Consider the following 24,128-nt stretch of genomic DNA (forward strand, 5'->3'; position numbering starts at 1 on the left):
TTTGACCCAAAGAGATCTTGGATATAGCCAAATGTGACGCAACATATCTGACACAGCCAGAACAATGTCTTCTCAGAAGCCACTCAACACGAAAATAATTAAAGGTTCACTCTGTAACTTTTTTGTTAGTGTCATTTGGACTTATAGTGACACCTAGCAGAGTGGATGCAGCATCATTCAAAATCTGTAGTTTTCAGTTACAAATGCTAGTGTATAAATTCACTATTCACAGTCACTTAATCAATGAGTGAAAGTGTCCAATAACAGGATGATTAAGCGAGTTGTGTTAGGCTTATCATGTGATCATAACATAACCCCCATGAGGGGACCCTCTTCATGTAGATTTAAACAGCTTTTAAAAGGTTCCTGATATGACTAGAGTCTCTCATTTGAGTATTCATGATTTTATACATATGTTTCAAAACTAAAATTAATTTATTTTAGAGTAAAAGTTTTTTATTGAGGAAACAACTACTGAGTGCACCATTAAACTCTTATCCTCTGCGAAGGCGGAGCTCTGGAAAGCTCGGAAGGCGGAGCTCTGGAAAGCTCGGGAGGCAAGGAAGGCGGAGCTCTGGAAAGCCCGGGAGGCGGAGCTCTGGAAAGCCCGGAAGGCGGAGCTCTGCAAAGCTCGGGAGGCGGAGCTCTGGGAAGCTCAGAAGGCGGAGCTCTGGGAAGCTCAGGAGGCGGAGCTCTGGGAAGCTCAGAAGGCGGAGCTCTGGGAAGCTCGGGAGGCGGAGCTCTGGAAAGCTCGGGAGGCGGAGCTCTGGAAAGCTCGGGAGGCGGAGCTCTGGGAAGCTCGGGAGGCGGAGCTCTGGGAAGCTTGGGAGGTGGAGCTCTGGAAAGCTCGGGAGGCGGAGCTCTGGATAGCTTGGAAAGCGCTGGCTCTTGGACGGTCATGGCTACTGGCGCCGGGACGGACAAGACCACAGGCGCTGGCTCACTGACGTCGGAGGCTACAGGCGCTGGCTCGCTGACGTCGGAGGCTACAGGCGCTGGCTCGCTGACGTCGGAGGCTACAGGCGCTGGCTCGCTGACATCGGAGGCTACAGGCGCTGGCTCGCTGACAGCTGAGGCCACAGGCGCTGGCTCGCTGACGGCTGAGGCGACAGGCGCTGGCTCGCTGACATCGGGGGCTGCAGGCGCTGGCTCGCTGACGGCTGAGGCTACAGGCTCTGGCTCGCTGACCGTGGCAGGCGTGGGCTCTGGCTTGCTGACCGTGGCAGGCGTGGGCTCTGGCTCGCTGACCGTGGCAGGCGTGGGCTCTGGCTCGCAAACCGGGGCAGGCGTGGACCGGGAGGCGGAAGCCCGTCTTCTCCTCCTCCTCCGGGCGGACGAAGTTGAGCGCGCCGACACTGAAGCGAACGAAGTTGGCAGCGTGTAGGTCAGGACGGGTGTGGAGAGACAAATCGTGGCGGAGAGGGGGAGTATCTTCATGGGAGGAGCGGTAGCATCATCCTCCAGAACGTCCACCGTGAGTGGCGATCCGCTGACTCGCAGGGTCTCCTCCACGAAACTGAAGAGTGTCCAGCCACGCTTCGCCGGCGGCAACAGTTCCCTCAGGGACTCGTTCAAGTTACCCCAGAAGAATACCACCAGAGCGTAGTCGGGGAAGTCAGAGATGTTTGCCAGCTTCAGGAACTCTTGGACATGGTCCTCCAAAGGGCGGTCCCCCTGCTTGAGGGTAAGGAGCCGGTAATCCGCTGAGTAGGCTGCTAGATCCATATTTGGTGGTCAATCATTCTGTTACGAGTGAAGGCAGCAAGGCAGACGAGGAGACTGGATCTAAATGCAAACTTACTTTATTGACAATTAAGAAACACAAAGGAAAACCCTCAATGGGGAAATAAACAGAAAACCGGGAACACGAAGAGAACAACACAGAGAACTCGGGCAGGGAACACATACCAGGCTAACAACATTCAACGATTGACAGCGACGAAACAAACAGACAGGGTTTAAATACATGGACATAGGGAGACAAGAACCAATGAACAAACAGAACTCAAACAAGATAACGAGGTGATAAACTAAAACCAAAGACAAATAACGAGGGCAGGTGAAAACAATGAACAGAGCACGCGAAGGCTGACAGGAAAACTATGGAACTAAAAGGTGACAAAAGTGAAAACTAAGGAACTACAAAAGTGACAAAAATGACAAACGAAGGGCAACAGAAAGACAAGACAAGGTACACCTAACACTCTACCTCACTTTGAAAAGTTTATTCCACTAGATGGTAGCAAGCACTAGAAAATATATATATATATTTTTTTTATCACATTCTAGCACAATATACAGATGTGAAATTTAGGTGGCGCTCTATTGCATTTTCGCCCTCACAAATGTGCTTGTCCATAGACATTCAGTCTAATTTTCAGTTCAAGCACCACCCTCATTGTTTCATTGAAATTCTCAGCCTCTGAGTGGACAAGAAGCTCAATCTAGGTGAAATCAGAACACTGAGATCCTCCCTTTGAGATGCTTTATTATCAATAGCCAAAAACATATTTTTCTGAGGATTTGTTTTGCATTCTTTTCCTTCTGGATGCCATATTTTGTTCTGGATATCTAAGATATAACATTGGATTATTCAGCCAAGCAAGCTCACAGACAAGTAAAAAATGGCACATTTTCTAGAAACATCTCTAAGCTAAAAGCAGATATAAAGTTTTTGTCTACTCAGGGCTTATGGCAGCATTTATTGGGGCATAAAAGAGAATTTTGTATTTGATGACTTACAGAATTCATATTTCACTTTGTGATTCTTTTGAAAATCATTCAAACTATGGTATTAGGTTAACTTTACAGTCACATTCCTGTGACCTGTATGATTTGAGGCCTTATTTTGTTATTTGAAGTAACATAAATGCAGAAATGCTTATTGCCTATCTCTGAATAGTTCAAATTCGAAGCTTTCAATTGATACCTCATATGTCTGACTTATGTAAACGGAGTCTTTAATGTTTTAAGCGTAAACTTTTTCGTGATACAGCACCCCCCCTTTGGCGGGTCAATAGAGTTTAAGGGGTTTTAACTGGTTGGCAAAAAGCATGTCACACTATGTGATCCAAGGCTGATGATTTTGCCTCAAGTGTACTCAGTAATTGTTTTGCTAATTGCTAAAGTTTAAAACAGAAAGCAATTTATAGTATTTTTAAGAAATATATTTAAAATGATCTCTCACGTGATTAAGACTCTAGTCATATCAGTTTTAGAGAAAAATCTGCTTTAGTCTACATAGTTCTGGGTGTACATTCATGAACGCCACCATGTTGAGATCATAAGACCAGCCATATAGTACTCAATTTATCTCAATAATCTCCTCTACTTGGACGCTTTCAATTGTGGAATAAATTTGTCATGGATATTGCAAATAGCTAATTTTTACAATACTACGATACTTTACGATACTGATTATGAGAACTAGGTATCAGCACAACATAAAATCTACCGAGCGCACCTTTAAAATTAAACATCTTTCATGAACTGCTAATTTTGTCTCAGATGGCAAGACCATGGCAAAAATCCTACAGTGTGCAGATATAAGACACAAATATGCCACTGTTAAACCACTAAAATTATACACTGTTAAACCACTATTGCATTTACATTTATGCATTTGGCAGACGCTTTTATCTAAAGCAATTTACAGGCCACTTAATACAGGGACAATCCCCCCGGAGCAACCAGGAGATAAGTGCCTTGCTCAAGGACACAATGGTGGTGGCTGTGGGGATCGAATCAGCAACCTTCTGCTCATCAGAAACTATTGTTTAACTGTTTGACACAGATGATGTTTCCAAATAGCTACAGTAAATGCAAACTTGAAAAAATTATATTTAACATAGAAATAACATAAATTAAATTATTATAAATGTAATTATAAAATGTATATAGCACATTTCTAAACATTCAAAGCACTCTACGTACATACTGTATTATAGGGGGAATCTTGTCAACCACCACCAGTGTGCAGCATCCACCTGGATGATGCAACGGCAGCCAAAGTGCTCCAGAAAGCCAAAGGAATAGTTCGCCCAAAATTGTACATTTAAAAAAAGTCTTCACAGGGTTTGTGTGCCATACAATGCAAGTGAAAAATGATTCAGACAGACACAAAAATCACTTTAAAGGTAATTAATACCACTCATCCACTACATTCCAAGTCTTTTGAAGCCATGCGATCACTTTTTTGTGATGAACAGAATACAATTTTAAATAAAGTGATCGTGTAGCTTCAGAAGACTTAGAATATGAGTGCATATCGTTTACTTTTACAGTGGATTATGGTGTATTTTTTGGGGGGTGGGGGGGTGTTTAGTCCCTATTCAGTTGCATAGCATTGTATGGAAAATAAACCTTGTGAAGACTTTTTAAACAATTACCTTTTGCGAAAGAAAAGCATGTGGGTTTGGAGTGATATTAGGGTAAGTTCATGACAGTATTTTAATTTTTAGGTGAAATATTCCTTTCATGTATATAGCACCTTTCAAACAAGATTGTGGTTCAAAGTACTTTACAAACAAGTTGGAAGGAAAGGTACAAATAATTGTGCATGCATATTTAAAGAGCTCTCACATGAAAGGGTCCTCTGCAGGTCTGGGCCAGGCAACGTAGCAAAGGGTCCGTCTGGGTACTTTTTTGATGGTTGAAAAGAAACAGAGGGGAAAGGCCAAAACCACCGCCAGCACCCATATACACACAATGACCACCTTAGTGGCTGTGGCAGAGAAACGTGGTTTCAGGGGATGAATGATGGCCATATACCTGTACAATATACAAACAGAACACTTCTCAGTCTTATGTCTCAGACACAGTATGACTTACATCTATAACACATACACACAAGATATCACAAACAGACCACAAATGGGCAATTTTCAATTTCCATGTTGTGTGATGATCTAATAGCTGATTGATAATGGGTTACATCAAAGAGTGGAGCATTCATATCTGTTCTGCTGCAGGAGGGAGTGAAATCTTTCATGAAGAAACAATACAAGAATTCAACCTGAAAGGAATGTCTTGAAAGGAATAGTTTACCCTAAAGTGAAAAGTTGTCATTATTTGCATACTCTCATGTTGTTCCAAACTTGCATGATGTGATTATTATTTTTTTTCATAAAACATAAAAGGAGACATTCTAAAGAACGAAACGCTCTTCTGGTGTTTGACAACAATAACATCAAACCTGGTGCGACACTTCTAAAAGCACCATATCTGAATTTCAATGCGAGCCCCAATTAACTCTGGCTCTTTTCAGCGAATAACAACATACACTTTGTTCTGTTTCTCACAAAAAGTTACCATATGACTTCAGAAGACTTGGAAATAGCACACAAGTTGTAGAGTTGTATGCTACTTTAATGGTGATTCGGTAATTATCTGACCCCAATCATATGCCATTGATTACATATGAACTTTGTACTATAACATAAAAATATTGGGCTGCCCTTTGTGGTTAACATATTTAGAATCATTCAAGAGTGATAACAAGCCATTTGCTTTTTTAAGGTCTTCCTCTTGTAAGCTGAGAATGGCTTGTTAGACAGCCAAGTATTCTCTTGCGCAGTGAAGGATACTTCAAAATATGGACATTAAAGCACTTTTGAAGGCATATTAAGGCAGGTGCACACTGTACGATTTATAATAGTCCTTTACGATTGTTGCTTGTCAGACTGTATGATCTGAACGCATTGATATCGCCATGGCACACTGTGCAACATTATGTCAGACTGGATCAGTGAACGTGACTCACATCATGGTAGTGTTGCGGAATAGAAGTGAAACAATATTTACCCACCGTGGAAAGAAAGATGGATTTTGTCAAAAAGTCCTATAACAAGACAGCCTGATCACAAATACAGTGTCCTGCCTCCTGTGTTCGGATTGGCTACTAAGAGCTACTTACAAGTGATCTGCAATTGACCAGTTGAGAAGACATATAGTCTTAGTAACCATAGTAAACAGAGCGACATCATATCGTAACTTGCTGAAAAAACAAACCACTAAGTTCGAAATTCAATGCAAATTTTTACTGGTTAACATTACACAACAGTATCACATGCAATTAGCCAGTTAGCTTCTGATAGGAGGTGTACTGAATTGGAGGTGTACCTGTGGATTTATTTTAATGCCTATCTTCAAACCCAGTGCCTCTTTGCTTGACATCAAGGGGGAAATCAAAAGAAATCAGCCAACACCTAAAAAAAAAAAAACATTGTGGACCTCCACAAGTCTGGTTCATCCTTGGGAGCAATTTCCAAATGCCTGAAGGTACCACATTCAACTGTACAAACAATAGTATGCAAGTATAAACACCACAGGACCACACAGCCATCATACTGCTCAGGAAGGTGATGTATTCTGTCACCAAGACATTAATGTAGTTTGGTGCAAAAAGTGCAAATCAATCCCAGAACAACAGCAAAGGACCTTGTGAAGATGCTGGAGGAAAGAGGTAGACAAGTATCTATATCCACAGTAAAACGAGTCCTATATCGGCACAACCTGAAAGGCTGCTCAGCAAGGAGGATGCAACTGCTCCAAAACCACTATAAAAAAGCCAGACTACAGTTTGCAAGTGCACATGGGGACAAAGATCTTACTTTTTGGAGAAATGTCCTCTGGTCTAATAAAACATAAATTGAACTGTTATGCCATAATGGCCATTGTTATGTTTGGAGGAAAAAGGGTGAGACTTGCAAGCCAAAGCATCATGTTGTGGGGGTGCTTTGCTGCAGGCGTCTTGTGCACTTTACAAAATAGATGTTCCCCGTCTGTCACTCAGTCGACGTTGTGTCGCTGAGTTGACACTAGGGGTCGTTCCTGCGGAGCACAGCCATCTCTGATTTTAAGAAAAGGCCAATGAGAATTGGCGTGTGGAATTTGCATGCCACTCCCCCGGACATACGGGTATAAAAGGATTGACGATGCAAATACACATCAGATATCTTTTTCGGAGCCGAGAGAGCAGTCATAGAGCTGAATTCCTCTGCTGTTCCAGTCATATCTCACGTTGTGCTGAGCATACACCCCTGGGCGCTTCAGCAGCTGATAAAAGAGTTACGGAGTGAATAACTTCGTTTATATATACATTTATACTCTCGTATACATATATATATATAAAATTAAAAAAAAAACATTAAAAGAGTGGCACCAACGGTGAAGCGTCTTTTTCAAGATGTCTTTCCGTTTGTGTGTGTTTCCTGGTTGCGGTCGTTCTCTCTCCCCATCTGATGGCCACGATCGCTGCCTCTTGTGCCTGGGTGCTACCCACGCAGAGTCAGCATTCATGGATGGTTCATGCTCTCACTGCGAGAGCATGCCCATGGCTACGCTGCGGTCACGCCTCGCACTCGTAAGAGCGTGGGGCACCCCAGCCGCTCCCCGACTCGGTCCTTCTACCTACGGGTTTGAGGCGGTGTCAGCTAGCGCTGGGGGCAATATGGGGACCTCAGTGGGAGCCTCTCCGCCGGGTACAACCCCACGGACCTCCCACTCCCCGCCACGCTCGTATGCTCCAACCGAGGCTGAGCGCTGATTGCCGGCTCGCTTCATAGCGGACCCGCGATCACGTGACGACGATGAGATTTCGATCGCGGCATCGGAGAGCGGGTTTGTCATGTCTGACGCTGAAGACTCGGCTGAGCTCCCACCCTCGGGTGCGGCGGCTCAGTCGCAGGCTGATGCGGAGCTGACAGCCATGCTTGCCCAGGCAGCCGCGAGTGTCGGGCTGGAATGGAACCCTCCGCCCCCCCGAACCCTCGCGGCTCGACGATTGGTTCCTGGAGCCCCCGTTCCTTTCTTCCTGGAGGTGCATGAGGAGCTTACGCGCTCGTGGCACGCACCTTTCACTGCCCGCACACGAGCGGTAAGCTCCTCCGCTCTCACTACCCTCGACGGCGGGGCGGCAAGGGGCTACACGGCGATTCCCCAGGTAGACCAAGCGGTCGCGGTGCACTTATGCCCGCAAAACGCCTCCACCGCCCGACGCTTCTGTCCAGGGCCTGTAGGCTGACGTCGTCTCTGACGGCTAAAGCCTACAGTGCTGCTGGACCCGCCGCCTCCGCCTTACATGCCATGGCACTCCTGCAGGTGCACCAAGCCAAGGTACTTAGAGAACTACACGAGGGTGGTCCTGACCCGGGTCTAATGCAGGAGCTGCATTCGGCGACCGACTTCGCCCTCCGGGCAACGAAGGTCACGGCGCGGGCTCTCGGGCAGGCGATGTCCACCTTGGTGGTCCAGGAGCACAACCTATGGCTCATCCTGGTCGAGTTGCGAGAGGCTGACAAGATACGTTTCCTTGACGCCCCCATCTCCCAGGTGACTGTTTGGCGACACTGTTGGACACTTCGCCCGGCAGTTCACAATGGTAAGGAGGCAGAGGGAGGCTATACAGCACATCCTGCCCAGGCGGAGCTACAGGCCCAGCACCCCGTCTGCTCGTCGCCCAGCGCATCCCCCTGCGGTACCAACGCCAGCCCCACCACAGTCCGCCCCTCGGGGCCAGCCCTGGCGCGGAGCTACCCGCAGGACGGCGACTGCCGGCCACCGGCTCTCTTTGGCAGGTACAGCGCCCTAGAACCGGGTCTTCCTCTTCCACGCGCCCAGCTGTGGCACAACCCCGCCCCCGAGCCGACGAAATTCTTCCTCCCCCGTCCCAGGCCGTTCCGGGAGCGGTCACAAGGAGCCAGGTAAGTACTTCGATGTCCCTAGACTCAGCACCCCGGGCTCCGCCCAGTCGCGAGGCCCCGCCTGCCGGTACGTCCGATGCTATAGTACCCTTGGTCCCTCTCGCTCTGAGTTTGGGGGCGTGGCTCGCGCTACCCAACCCGTCGTGTTGGTTGATCAGGACCGTCCGACTCGGCTATGCGATTCAGTTCACCAGGCACCCGCCCAGGTTCAACGGCGTCCGCCCCACCATGGTGAGAGGCGAGAACGCCGCTGGCTTGCGTGCGGAAATCGCCTCCCTCCTACAGAAGGGCGCGGTAGAGCCTGTCCCTCCAGCCGAGATGAAGAAGGGGTTTTACAGCCCCTACTTCATCGTACCCAAAAAAGGCGGCGGGTTGTGGCCAATCCTCGACCTGCGAGTTCTGAACCGGGCTCTGCACAGACTCCCGTTCAAGATGCTCATGCAGAGACGCATTCTAGCGAGCGTCCGGCATCTGGATTGGTTCGCGGCGGTAGACCTGAAGGACGCGTACTTTCATGTCTCGATCCTTAATCGGCACAGACCCTTTCTCCGGTTTGCCTTCGAGGGTCAGGCATATCAATACAAAGTCCTCCCCTAGGCCTGTCCCTGTCCCCTCGCGCCTTCACGAAGGTCGCAGAGGCAGCCCTTGCCCCATTGAGGGAAGCGGGCATCCGCATCCTCAACTATCTCGATGACTGGCTAATCTTAGCTCACTCGCGAGACATGTTGTGCGCTCACAGGGACTTGGTGCTCAGGCACCTCAGCCACTTGGGGCTTCGGGTCAACTGGGAAAAGAGCAAGCTCGTCCCAGTTCAGAGCATCTCTTTTCTCGGTATGGAGTTGGACTCGGTCTCAATGTTGGCGCATCTCACCAGCGAGCACGCACAGTCAGTGCTGAGCTGTCTGCGTACGTTCAGATAGGCCCCCTCGGCACAGATGCCTTGACACACAGCTGGCCCCCGGGGCTTCGCAAGTATGCGTTTCCCCCAGTGAGCCTACTTGCACAGATGTTGTGCAAAGTCAGGGAGGACAGGGAGCAGGTCCTCTTAGTGGCCCCTTATTGGCCCTCCCGTATCTGGTTCTCGGACCTCACGCTCCTCGCGACAGCCCCCCCTGCTGAATTCCCCTGAGGAAGGACCTTCTTTCTTATCTGGACCATCTGGAACCCGCGACCAGACCTCTGGAATCTCCATGTCTGGCCCTTGGACGGGACACGGTAGACTTAGGTGGCCTACCACCCGTGGTGGTAGACACGATCACTCAGGCGAGAGCCCCCTCAACGAGGCGTCTTTACGGCCTGAAGTGCCGTCTGTTTGCTCAGTGGTGTTCTTCCCGTGGTGAAGACCCCCAGAGATGCGCAGTTGGATCAGTGCTTTCCTTTCTGCAGGAAAGGTTGGAGGGACACCTTGAAGGTGTATGTAGCCGCTATATCGCCACATCACGATGCAGTGGAAGGTAAGTATTTAGGGAAGCACGATTTGATCATCAGGTTCCTGAGGGGTGCAAGGAGGTTAAACCCCCCCAGGCCGCGCCTCGTTCCCTCATGGAACCTCTCCGTGGTCCTTCGGGGAGCTCCCTTTGAGCCCCTTGAGTCAGCAGAGCTAAAGGCGCTCTCTCTGAAGACCGCCCTCCTGACGGCGCTCACCTCCATCAAGAGGGTAGGGGACCTGCAGGCGTTCTCTGTTAGCGAACTGTGCCTAGAGTTCGGTCCAGCTTACTCTCACGTCATCCTGAGACCCCGACCGGGCTATGTGCCCAAGGTTACCACGACCCCCTTTAGGGATCAAGTGGTGAACCTGCAAGCGCTGCCCCTGGAGGAGGCAGACCCAACCTTTACGTTGCTGTGTCCGGTGCGTGCTCTTCGCATCTACTTGGACCGCACGCAGAGCTTTAGAAGCTCCGAGCAGCTCTTTGTTTGCTTTGGCGGATAGCGGAAGGGAAGCGCTGTCTCCAAACAGAGGATCGCCCACTGGGTCGTCGATGCCATCACGATGGCATACCACACCCAGCACGTGCCGCCCCCTGCTGGCCTACGAGCCCATTCTACCAGGGGCGTTGTGGCTTCATGGGCGTTGTCCCATGGCGCCTCTCTAGCAGACATATGTAGAGCCGCGTGTTGGGCAACACCTAACACCTTTGCGAGGTTCTATAACCTCAGAGTTGAGCCAGTTTCGTCCCGTGTGTTATCAGGTGACACAAACAGGTAAGTTCGGTTCAGCTGGCCGGGTGTATCGCTTGTGCATAGCGCCTTTCCCCTCCCTTGAGGTGAAGACGTGCGCTCTTTTCCCCAGTTGTGTTCCTTGCGTTCCTTTTACAGGGGACAAAAATAGAGAGAAGTCCTTATACTTCTGAGCAGTTAGCTGTTCCCCCTAGGTGCAGGGGACCGCTTCATGCCTGCCAGTGTGTTGGGGTAGTTATGCGACGGCTTGCTGCGCTGGCTACTAGGCACACAGAGGATTGCCCGTCTCGCAACGCTTGTCTGCGTAACTCGGTTCAGCTCTGTGGCGTTTTCCATGGGACCCCTAGTGTCAACTCAGCGACACAACATCGACTGAGTGACAGACGGGGAACGTCTCGGTTACTGACGTAACCTCCATTCCCTGATGGAGGGAACGAGACGTTGTGTTCCCGCTAGCCACAATACTGAACCATCCGCTGAAAGCGCCGGGTCTTTGGCTCAGCTCCTCAGTGCGATACCTGATGTGTATTTGCAGCGTCACTCCTTTTATACCAGTATGTCCGGGGGAGTGGCATGCAAATTCCACACGCCAATTCTCATTGGCCTTTTCTCAAAATCAGAGATGGGCGTGCTCTGCAGGAGCGACCCCTAGTGTCAACTCAGCGACACAACGTCTCGTTCCCTCCATCAGGGAACGGAGGTTACGTCAGTAACCGAGACGGTATCATGAGGATGGAAATGTATGTGGATATATTGAAGCAACATCTCAAGACATCAGGCAGGAAGTTAAAGCTCGGTCAAAAATGGGTCTTCCAAATGAACAATGACCCCAAGCATACCTCCAAAGTTGTGTCAAAATGGCTTAAGGACAACAATGGGCCAAAATTCCAGCAATTTATTGTGCAATTTACACATGCTACAAAGTCATTTGTGCACTGTTCACTGTTATCTGCTTCAAACAGAGCGCTCGATGCTCAAAACGATGTTGCCTGTATGAGCCAAGGAGGACTGAAAATTATCAATGCAGCTTGTGTCACACAACACTTTCTACACACATTCAAATTCACAGCACGCCACTCATGCAAACGATATATTTAATAATTAAATAGCAAATTCTGCAATAAAATTATCTCACAAGGATATAACGTGATTTAAATTTGAGCGCTGAATGTTTACGTAATGACATTCGTACTTCAGGCTTTTTGGTATAGAAAAATGTTTACGAGTACATGAGCGAGGTATCAGACATGATACCGGTATTGGATACACATCCCTACTTATAACCTAAAGTTAAAGTGTGCAAATTTTTCAGTGTTAAAATACTTCACAGTAAAAATAACTATCCCAACTTAATATGCAGAGATAAAAGTAAGCAAGCCATTTGTAGGTACATTTCTCGAAAACTATAAACACTGTCTTTCTGTGGTGCTATAAAAATTCAGACCCATATTATATTAGAAGTCTTTGACAACTAAGTACTTAAACATTTGATACAATGTACTAATTATGTACATACACGTTGTTGCACTGTATTTACATTCAAAGTACCTGCATTTAATTACATCTGTAGTTATACTGTTAACATTACCCCAATCCTATATCTAACCATATGCCAACACTAAACCCTAACCCTAATCTAAAACTTACCCCTACTCCTAAACCTACTTGTACCTTAACCTCAGTAACAGAAAATGTGAATCTTGTGGAAATTTTGCATTGTTGTTACAAAATAAATTAATTGTATTGTATGTATTTTAATGTACATAGTTGTTAAAGACACCCAATATAAAGTGAGACCAAAAATTCTTGTTTTGAGAGGCTATCCAACCCATCCCAACACAACAACGCTGACTGAACCAATGGAATGAGTTGGAGGCGGGACTATCTGTTTGTTCGGTCAACAGAAAACAGAGTGCATATTCAGCTTTTTGAAAACAATGTTTATTTTTGCAACTCCAATCGTGGTGCTAGTGGTACAGAAATGACACATTGCAGCTTTAAAAGAAGCTCATTTTTTGCAAGCTACTGGTGTAAATACGCAATCTACAGAAACAGTCACTGAACAAATAAGTTATCTAAATCAAAATGAACAACACTGCTCTCTGCACTGCTCTTATACTAGTAGTGTTTTGTTCATAAACTAATCAGTTTTTGTATATTTTATTTTTTTAATGAATCTATTAAATGAACGGTTTGATTTCATTGACTCTCATTGTTCTGGTCATTAATGTCTAGGTACTTTTAAACAAATCAGTTGAATTAATGACACAATGACTTAATCAAAACATTAAGGCATATGCTATTGCATCCTGGTGCAAATAAAGGTAGATGCTATTTACACCCTAATTTCCAATATAGGGGTATCACTGCAGCATGTTTATTGTGTTTATTTAGAGTCCCAAAGACACCCTACACAAACCCCAACACCTTAACCTAACCCTAACTGTCCCTCACAAAAAATAACCATGATTTTACTATAGTAACCACACTATCACCATGGTATTTTGTATTAAAATTATAGTAACCACAAAATGAATCATGTTTACAATATTAATACCATATTATTGTGGCTAATTGCATCAAAACTATGGTTTTCAATAAAAAACATGGTTACAACAATATTACTATAGTTAAACCATGGTTAATTTTCTAACGGGTTAGCCTCCCAAAACTTTCGCAAAAAGAAGCGATGTAAACATGTAATCTGTAGAAATGGTCACTGAAAATATCAGTGAACTAAATCAAAATGACCGATTAATCAAAGTCCCCACCATTATTGGGAAAGTTGTGAACACAGACAATATTGTATATTGTATAACATCGTATTATATTGTATGGCCTGGTCCCTACTAATTCCCACCCCTAGTATAAGATATGGACATGCATATTAGAGGTTGACTCACATTTAACGGTTTGCATTTTTTTAACTACCAGCTTTCTGAAAAAATCAACGGCAATAATTTCCGATGTTTTGTTTTGTTTTATTCCTCCATGGCCGGTGCAGGAGGGTTCTACATTTGGAATGTCTTAGTTCTACAGTATAAAATCACACTCTAGAGATTTAAAAAAAAAAACACATCTCTGACTCTAAATTGAGAATGTTGTGCCACGTGACTAGGCTACACAGATAGATGGACTTTAGAAGCAGATTTAAAACAATGGCATAGAAAAGCAAAGGTATGTACACAGTACACATTATTATTACATGTAGTCATAGTACAATAAATCAGTTATTTTAAAAGGTGGTTAGACAGTTTATTTGTATATAACTAAATGCTGCACTTGACAACTGCATTGCTGACAAGGTGGAGAGGAGATTTGTTTGAAAGCAAATGGTTAGAACAATATTCCAAAGTCAAGAATGGAAACTGCTTACCTTTCGTCTTAATTAGCTCACTTTTTCGAGGGGTTGAGGAGCAATCAATTTATTACAGTTAGGTTATAAAGATGAGCATTTCAAAGAAGTATTTTTTGCTAAGTAGATTAATAAGTTGATCAACATTAGTAAAATAATTTCATGTTAATGCTAACCATATATGAAAATACTGCTAGTTTTTGCTTTCGCTTGGCCAGTTGCTTGCTTTAAAAGACAAAGCACAGGCACGGTACATTGTGTAAACATTGGAACCTTTTATATATTTTTTGGACTATAAAATGTCAGAACTTTTCTCCGTTCAGACAAAATAAACTTCTGTTCAAGCTTCCTATGTTATTACGTAGTTATGTGCAAAAGAAATGCAAGAGCATGGTAAAATATATAAATCTGAGATTTTAATTTGATATTCATGAGAGGGCACATGATATATAATATATACAATGCCATTCTAAAAATGCATTTAAAAAGACAATACTTTTTTCTCTTTGTCTCTTTACCTTCCCTCATATATTTCATATGACAATAACATAAAATATTAAATATTTTCCATATTGATAAAGCAGTAGCTATTTGGCTTTGTAAGGCAGTGTTTATGTTATTGTTGAATGACTAAAACATTTGACTTGTAATATTTTAGTTAATATTTTTTTCTAATTACAGCGAAGGCTTTGAAGACAGTATAAGTGTGGGAGTCCTTTATTGAAGTATTGTCAGGTAATGCAAAATGTAAAATGTCTGTGAGAATGTAATCAGCATGGGGGCATGTTCATTTTTGTTCAGCATTATTTTACATATTTCAATCATATTATATATTTTAAAAACTATCAGCCAATTAATCGGCTATTGACGATCAGCAAAACCCGATCAGTACACCTATAAGGCATTGAAACTGTATACATTTTATCACAGTCGAGTGTAATACCCCTGATGACAAAGCATTCGAACTGAGATTGAACCTACTAGCCTCCTCTATTCTGTTCTATTACAGATCCATAAACACCACTGAATGCACCAGAATGGAATCTTTTTGTCTTCAATGCCATTTCTCAGTCACTGAAATTAAACATTTATTGTCCTGAAAACACTGTCTGGGCAAGTGGTGTCAGCACAAATCTCACACTTTCATCCAAATGCTACTGTGCAGGCACACTGACCCACTGCAAATTCCATCCAAACGTCACAAGTGCTGTACGGACAAGTGCAGTAACTGCCTGCCAGCAAAACAACAGTAACAGCTAACACAACAGAAAATCTGGACTTTATATGTAGCCTGGAGCCAAGAGCACAGTGTGACATTTTGAGCCCAGGAAAAAACTATGAAGAACACTATCGATGAATTTGGTTTTCTCTTGTCTGATATAATTTTCCTCATGCAGTAAGAATGTTTTGGTTGCTTACTGGTTGCAAAAAAAACAACAACACCTCTGTTGTTCCATATTATAAAAGAAGGGCTTGAAACTCTAAATGGCACAAGCTGATGGTCCTTTGACATGTAATCAGGGGCCCAATCAACTTGCATACTCTCTCTTTGCCTAACATTTAAATTTGCTTTGTTTGCAAGCCGGTTTCACTGCAGCATGCTGCAAAGGTTTTTCTGAGACCCTCCATCTCCCCAGCTCCACATGTCTAGATCTGCATGGGTATTGTATTTAATGTACTGTATGTCTAATTGTGCAGCAGCATGTTATAAATGCTGATGTTGCATGTCAAGCATTTTTCTAAATGTGCAGCAGCAACAGCCTGTCCATATGTTTAACTCAGTATGTCTATGATCTAGCAGTAGCAAGTCTCCGTACTTGCTCTGCAGCAGCAACATAGCAGATCTAATCTGCTAAGACAATATCCTATCAATATGTCGTACACACATGGACATACTAAATCTTTCCGAGAGATGTCATAGCTGAACCAAATAATTAATTTGTTTCAAAGGGGTCATCTTATTATTGGCTTTTTATTATTTTTCCTCCTGAGGTGCACTTATAATGTTTGTAAAGATAGTTTGCACTAAAAACAGTAGTATATTTGCATGACCATTTGAACCCTCTCTCTCTCTCTGACCATTAGAATTATACAGGCTGTTTTTTGCTGCTGTGCCTTAAAGTCTATGTAAACACCCTCTTTACATGTGAAAGCATTTGGCTGCAGGTTTGTTGTTCAACCCAATAGTTTTTAACTTCTCCATCCTTCAAATAAGAGCCTCTTTGAAAAACCTGCTTTATGCAGCGCAGTAGATGCTCCACCAAGCCAGGAACATGCGCATGTTTCAACACTTTCCCACATTTTACTCCTATCGTTTGTTCTTTTAAGAAGAAGAATATACTGTATAACCTGCTCTTTCCTTATTACATCAACGTGACTGGGTAGGCCACATTTCTGAATACCAAATAGGCATTCTTAACGTGTAAATGTGGGCAGTCATGTGTTCAAATGTATTTATTTGTCTGACATCAGAAAGTTGAGTAAGTACGGAACAAGCAGTTTTTCAGGCTTCTTACGTAGTCCTTGGTCAACTAGTCCCAACATGTGGGTCAATCAGCTTCGTTAACTACGTTTTGCCGGTGAACCATTTATTCAAGGTTTTCAGAAAATATCAGCTTCGAGACAGTGATGCAAATTAATTTAACTCTTAATTTCCTGACTCATATTTTAAGTATATTTAACCTAATGAAGACAAGACATAAAAGCAGTTTTGTTTACAATGTCAGACTTGCCTGCCACATTTACCGAATAGTTTATTATGGTTGATTTTAGAGTGATCTCCATTCATATGAATGAATACTGAATCTGATTAACCTGACATTTAACTTGGTGGAAGTCATAGCTCAGGTCAGTCTGAGCCAAAAGCACACTGAGTCTAAACACATACAAGATTTTAATAAGCAGCGCTTCAGGTATTAGCCTTAAAATGTAAAGTTATGCTTATTTTTTGATACTAGAGTGATATTTGCCAAATGTTCACTGTCTAGTTTGAATGTGCAAAACTACCGGTACATTTCTCAATTTTGAAAATATGTAGTGGTAGTTTTGCACATCAGTACTAGACAGTTGAACCTTTGGCAGAAATCTCTTTACGTCACTTTAAGTGCACCTTTAGAAATCACTAAAGGTGCACTTATGTTTTATTTTGTGCTGTCAGTCAACTTGAATTATACTAACACCTAGTGCAATGGATGTAGCATCAAGTAAAAGCACTAAATCAAAATGCCATTGAAGAAATGTGATATTCACAGGAGGCCTGTGGATAAGACATGTTATTGCCTTCACAAGAAGCTAGACAGAGTGCAATGGAATGGAACAGAACACATGGGTCTTAAGACACATTTTTAAAAGTGGAACAGTTTTAACTTGACATTTGATCATGTTAAAAATGGAACGCTCATGGCCCAAGACACTCAAAAAACAGCTATGCAACAGCCTAGAACAAGGGTGCCCAATACGTCGATCGCGATCTCCAGTCGATCGCAAAGGCAATGCTGGTAGATCGCACAAAATTTAAATGTACTCTCGTTAAATTTTAATAAAAATAAATATAATGTCTTTCCATCTTTTAGTTTCTGTCTGACTTGCACTTGACGAGTAAATATTGACCAGGCGATGTTTTATTTATTCAGTTGCCATGACAACTAGGTTTGCGCATACGCGACTTCCAAGAACTTCTGAGAACAGAGCGCGAAATTGCGATACTACTGCCTGGATTAGGCAAAACTGAATGGAATCAAATTTTTTTTATTAATTAGAAGATTAATTCCATTTAGGGATACATGCAGTAGCCCCAACAAGCATTTTTTTATTTTAAATGAAACTGTGATTTTTTTTTTAGTTGGTAGATCTTATTGAGTTGGTCATTTAAAAGTAGATCATCACACAAAAAAGTGTAGGCACCCCTGGCCTAGAATGTCCATGTGCATTTTCCTGGCAGTAGCGACGGCAAACTTTCTAAAAGCTTAAGCACAGTACACTGTCAGCATGTTAATTTAAGCACTGGCGCTAAAAATATTAACATTAAAAAAGGGAAACAATTCTAAGAAAAAATCAAACAACCACATCGTCGACTATTGTAACTCATCCCTACTATGAAGTTATATATGACTAAACTTGTGCTTATTCAACAGTCTTGCATAACTCCTGTCATTCGACATTTCGCTAACTAAAAAACTCCACCACTCATGATGAAGGGCTGAGAAAATGTTTTTACCTAAGTAACTACCTAAATATACAGACACTTGCACACTGCATGGAACTAATCGTGTATGTCTGGAAAGGTTATTGCTGAAGTACACAAATCCCATTTAATATGCATTCTTTTCACATTATTAAGTTGAGGAAAAATGAGAAAATGTCTTCAGGGTGCTGAGGGGAAATGGCAGATTAGATGGCTCAGCATGCCATCAATAAAGCAAGCTGAAAAAACTCTATTAGAGATGACATCTACCTTTGTAGAGCATGGATCCAGAGTATCTGAAAATAAAGACTTCAAACGTCTCACAAGTGCCAAAGCATTGCTTGTGGCAATGGCTCAACATCTAGTATAAAAATATAAAAATATTAATAATATATTTTGTGTCAGTAACTTGTGGCTTCTATGCTGTAGATCAGGGATTAGACCTTAATTTCCTCCCATTAATAAAGGAACATGTTATTTACAGTTGGTTTTGGTTGATCTTTTTTGTTCTGATTTGCATTAGATTAGAGACAAGGATGAACTAACATCAATGAGCACAAAGCACAGAACAGATAGCTTTCTGGTAGTGCTAAGTGCAGGCTAATTGTCTCTATCAATTCAGTCTTTCTGCATGCAGGGCAAGACCAATTCATTTGCCATTGTGTTGGTGTGCATTCATTCCCTGTCCAATATGTGCAAATGCATTTTAAGGTGCATTGTAAAAAGAAAAGATTTAAACCTTAAAGAATGAGAATAAAAGGGACAAGCGTGAATGTGTAAAAAATAATAAATGATCTTGTTGGGCCAAACTTGATATCTCTTGCAAGCATAATGCACTCAAAAACAACTCTTTGTTTAGTTCTATTAATCATACTATAGGAAGAATTCAGGTAAATCGGGCCATAACCATGCTTCCTACCTTTTAGAACAGCCTTTACATATTGAGAGTGTCAATGATACCTTATAGTGCTTTCTAGGGCTGCAGCCTAGGTTTTTACATTTTAATGTAAAGGTTTGTATGGTATAGATTGCATTTTTTTTTTTTTTTATAACTTAGCATACCACTAATCTATCATTAAAAGTTAAATCGAATTTAAACTTGATATGAGACTTTTCATTTCAGGCTTGCAACGAGTTTTCTAATTATGCTTATTTAATTATTCAACAAATTATGTTTATGAATGTGGTTCAAAATGCAGTGATTGCACCGTGTTAGTGCTTCCCATGAATAGAACACATGTAAAGCTTCTCCAAAGACGCCCCTGAAGGTGCTGTAAATAAGTTAGAAGAGCTCACCAACCCATAAATCTGAGTCAGCGCAGTCATTGTTCAGCCATTCACTGCAAAAAGTCAGGCATATGCTAAGAGACTGCCTGAGGCACTTTCCCCATCAGAGAAAAATAATGCTTTTAACATACATGTTATAACACACTACAATCAAACTGAACATAAATAGCTAGATTATTTGTCCAGTTGATATGAATCCAACTCGCTTTGTACAGGAATACTAAAGGTGCACTCAGTAACTTCTTTTGTTTGTGTCATTTGGACTAGCGGCGTGGCTGTAGCATCATTCAAAATCGTTAGTTTTCAGTTACAGATGGCATTGTAGATATTCACTATTCACAGTCAGCCATGATTTTTTTAATGTATGAGTGAAAATGTCCAATAACAGGGTGGTTACAGAGATTAATAGAGTTTACACTACACAATTTTAGGCCCGATTTTCACTCGCCCACATTTTGTGGAGATCGCCGACAAAAGCCCGAAATTATAGGCAAATCGGAGCTCGCACCCGTGAGCGACGATCACAATGCATGAATTTTCAAAGACGCAATTTCAGAGAAGCACCGATGCATCAACGATGCCAGCAAAATGTCTAGTAGTGATGGGTCATTCACGAACTTGTCGGCTCTAAGAGCCGGCTCTTGTAGGAGAACGTTGGGATCTGGCTCGCATACCAGAAGAGCCGAATCTATTTATACATATAATATAAAAAAATTAAGATGTGAATAATCTAAAGATTTAAATGAATTGAATTAACAAATTCAAAGAAAGAAAAAAGAAAGAAAATAATACAGGCCTAAATGCTCAAGCACACACACATTCCTTCTGACTGTCTGCTCAGATTAACCGCCTCACCTGTTGTTCCTGTCAAGCAGAAACGCCTTGTTAACCAATGAACCAAAGATGCGTAAGTGAGGGCGGAGCCAAGATGTTATGTTGTTCAGATTGTATTTGTTTTGAATTGTTACATTTATATGCACTTTGTTTATCTACATTCAAATAAAGTTATACTTGAAATGCACATGTGTAATAGCATCCTTTTTTACATTTATTTCAATTTGTGGAATGCTGCAGTTTTGCAAATTGTTATTTATTTTTCTTTGATATGGTGCAATATTATATTATGCTGTTCAGACTGTATGCGTTTTGAATGGTTAGATTTAAATACAATAAAAAGTTATACTGGCAGGAGCACCAGTGCCTTTTTGATGTTTCATCTGAACTGTACCACAACTGGGTGGAGAAAGACAAGAGTTGTCTTTTGGACAGTCAGGTAAGCAAAAAGGTAGATCTTTCAGTAGGAGGTACCTTTTCATATTATAACCAATAAAATATATAATGCCTTTACACATTAATATAAAGGCGGTTAAATACATACACATCATAATCTGAAACGCATAACATATGATCATGCATTTGTTTTCATATCTCGTATCACTTCTTGCGTGTACTCTGTTGTGAAATGTAATTTGGAGTCCAGGCAGAGTCGTCGGGGATTCATCAATAGTGAAATGTTTTGTAATGCGTTCACCCCTGTTGCCGATTCCTTGTGTAATTTGAAAGCCCTATGACTTCCATGACAAGACAGACAGTTGTGATCCGTATGAACATCCACAATACAACATCTTAGAAAGTCGTGTAGTGTGTAGGAGGCATAAATGAGCAGTACTCAATTTATCATGTGATCCTAACATGGCAGCCCCCATGAGGGGAGCCCCCATGTAAAAGAAAAAAGCTTTTATAAGGTTACCTCTTTTGTGAGTGGTCATGATTTTATACAAAAGTTTTAAATTACAATTCATTTCATTTGGAGTAAACCCTTTACAGATGGTGTCACATTGAATACAATTTGAAATCCCTAAATGAAAACCCAGCTGGCATATTGGTACTTAATGTTGTCTTGTGTACAAATCAAAATTAGTGATAAGATAGAATTATCACATTATCTGACTGACATATTAGAAATCTGAATATTTTCAATTTCAGCAGTCAATCCAGCTCGTGTTGTATACTCTGCAGAATCTAAACCATGAACCCTCAGGTTACAGTTGCAAGGCTCATATCCTGATGCTTCTGTTTTATAGAACGTTCAGTCAGTCGTGTTTTTGTAATTTTAGTTAGCAAGTATGCTATACAGCAACAAGTATGGTGCTGTGTGAATTTTAAACACGTAAACAAAATGTTAGCCTAGCCAACGATAGTTAAATGGGCTAATTCAATATTAAAGAATATTATTTCCATCAATAACTTATTTAGGACCCCATTTTTGTAGTTTAAGCACATTGTGGGCGTATTGGTATTTAAACATGTATTAAAACAAGAATTTCATGAAGTTCACACAGTAATTCAGTGTCAGCTTGGAATGTACTCTACCTGTCGACAGCTATTGCACTCATTGAGTAAATGCTCGCAAACACGGATGTGACAGGGAAAAAGTTGTGAAATTTGCAGTAATATTCTCCAAAGTACCAGTCACCGTGCGTGGCATAAACAAAATTAATCAAAGTATTGAAGGCTGCCATTGACGCGTCAGAAAACGCCAGGTTGAGCAGAAAGTAATTGGTGACAGTTCGCATCCTCTTGTGTGCCAGAATGATCCACATCACGATGAGATTCCCGAACACCGCGACCGCAAGGATGGAGCTGTAAGCCACAGACCAGAGCGCGACGCGCCACGGCGGCTGCACGAACTGGTTTGTAAAGTTACCCGTTAGGTTCGATCCGTTTTGTGGTAGTGCCATGGCGAAAATGTTAGGAAATCTTCTGAGTTGAAATATCTCGTTACGCACAGCAGAGTCCGCGGAGAATGCGCGAGATGTACACTGCTCCAAATGCGCACGCGGGCGCGAGTCCTTCGCTCAAGTAAAAAAATGGCAACATGTCAATAATAAATTGTAGATGTGGTTTGTTTCGATGCAGTACGGATCGATTGACAAATTGTGCTGTCTTCTCTATCAATATCTAAATCGTTCTGAAGTTATTAAAGCGCACAAGTGTCTCTTCCCTCCTGTTGAACGCAGCCAGGGGAGCGCAAAGACTCCAGTCAGATGCAGCGCAATGCACAATGTGGCAAGCTGACCTAACTTGTGGTACTGGGAGAGAAAGGGATCGATTGATTCACTGTGTCGAGTTAAAGTACTGACAAGGACAAATGGGACTGGATCATCCTGAAAATGATCAATATATAAAATATATTTAAGAGACAGATCGATGCCCTGTAGCCTATTTGTAAAATAATACTAGCTTGTATGGTCAGAGAGTGTTGTGCATAAAACGATAAAGTAATAACTGTTATACTAATAAATTAGTTAGGTAAAGGAAGGCTGCAGGCATCATGTGGGGTATAACCGAGAAAATAAGTTCTATATATTTTTAATAGGTTTCAATGCCTTCATAAAATGGAGAATAAATCTTTTTATTATTATTTTTCTTCTAATGTGGCACGATTCTCATTTTGCCTGTACTGCATTATTTAAAAAAAAAATAAAAAAATAAAAAAATCAGCCTCTTTGTTTCTTTGAGTCAGCCAAAACACATTATGGCTAAATTGCATTAGACACATTCAGCAATGTTTTTTAACCACATCATGCCACTGTCACATTCGTCCCTCATGGTGCTTTGGTATTACGGATTTAATATATCTCATTGTGAAAGAACAGAAAAAACAAATTAGATTATGCACACATCATATTAAACTAGACAGTTTAATCAAACTCATTGCTTAAGCTGTCAGTCTCCATCTTCATTGCAGTTATATTATACATTTGTTTTATTTCTTATACAATGAGCTGAATGAAATTCAGTGTGTAAATTCATGAGCACATAGTGTAACCTTGGATAAACGTGATGCAATTGATTACTAACTACTAGATGCAATCAAAACGATGTTCTTGTTATATACACCTAACCTTGGGAAAGTCTATCATCCCCATATCAAATACATTTTTTTTACTTGATATGGGGATGATAGACTTTGTTAAAGCTCCTTATTCCCATTTGTATTAAGGCAAATCAATATTGTTTGATAGAGAGACAGAATCATTCAAACAGTGAGATAGAGTAGGAGGGAATGTCTGTCACCTCTTCTCTATTCTGAATCGGTGAGTATTTGTGACAGACCTAGCAAGACACTGAACCCCAGGTTGCTCCCAATGGCAGGCTAGCGCCTTGCATGGCAGCTCTGCCGTCATTGGTGTGTGTGTGAATGGGCTGTCAACATATATATATATATATATATATATATATATATATATATATATATATATATATATATATATATATATTAGGGCTGTAGATTTAAATCATTAATTCAGTGTGATTAATTTTATTAAAAATAACACGTAAAAATATTTACGCAATTAATGGCAATGCCCCCGGACCGTAATAAGAAAGATTCCTGAGAAATATAAGATTGTAGTACCAC

At 42.2% G+C, this 24,128-nt stretch overlaps 1 protein-coding gene across 1 annotated transcript in view; it reads right to left on the minus strand.

Annotated features, from left to right (window-relative positions):
• The window catches only part of LOC127644120 (neuromedin-K receptor-like), a 64,539-nt gene extending 42,093 nt beyond the window's left edge, over positions 1-22,446 (minus strand). Inside the window, exons 1-2 of the mRNA XM_052127145.1 lie at positions 22,079-22,446; positions 4,582-4,770 (exon numbers count right to left, since the gene is read on the minus strand). Of these exons, the coding sequence (XP_051983105.1) occupies positions 4,582-4,770; positions 22,079-22,446 (557 nt within the window). The remainder of the gene's footprint in view (positions 1-4,581; positions 4,771-22,078) is intronic.
• Positions 22,447-24,128: the final 1,682 nt, after the last annotated feature.

This window comes from Xyrauchen texanus, chromosome 5 (assembly GCF_025860055.1).
Source record: "Xyrauchen texanus isolate HMW12.3.18 chromosome 5, RBS_HiC_50CHRs, whole genome shotgun sequence".
In the NCBI taxonomy this organism is placed as follows: Eukaryota; Metazoa; Chordata; class Actinopteri; order Cypriniformes; family Catostomidae; genus Xyrauchen; species Xyrauchen texanus.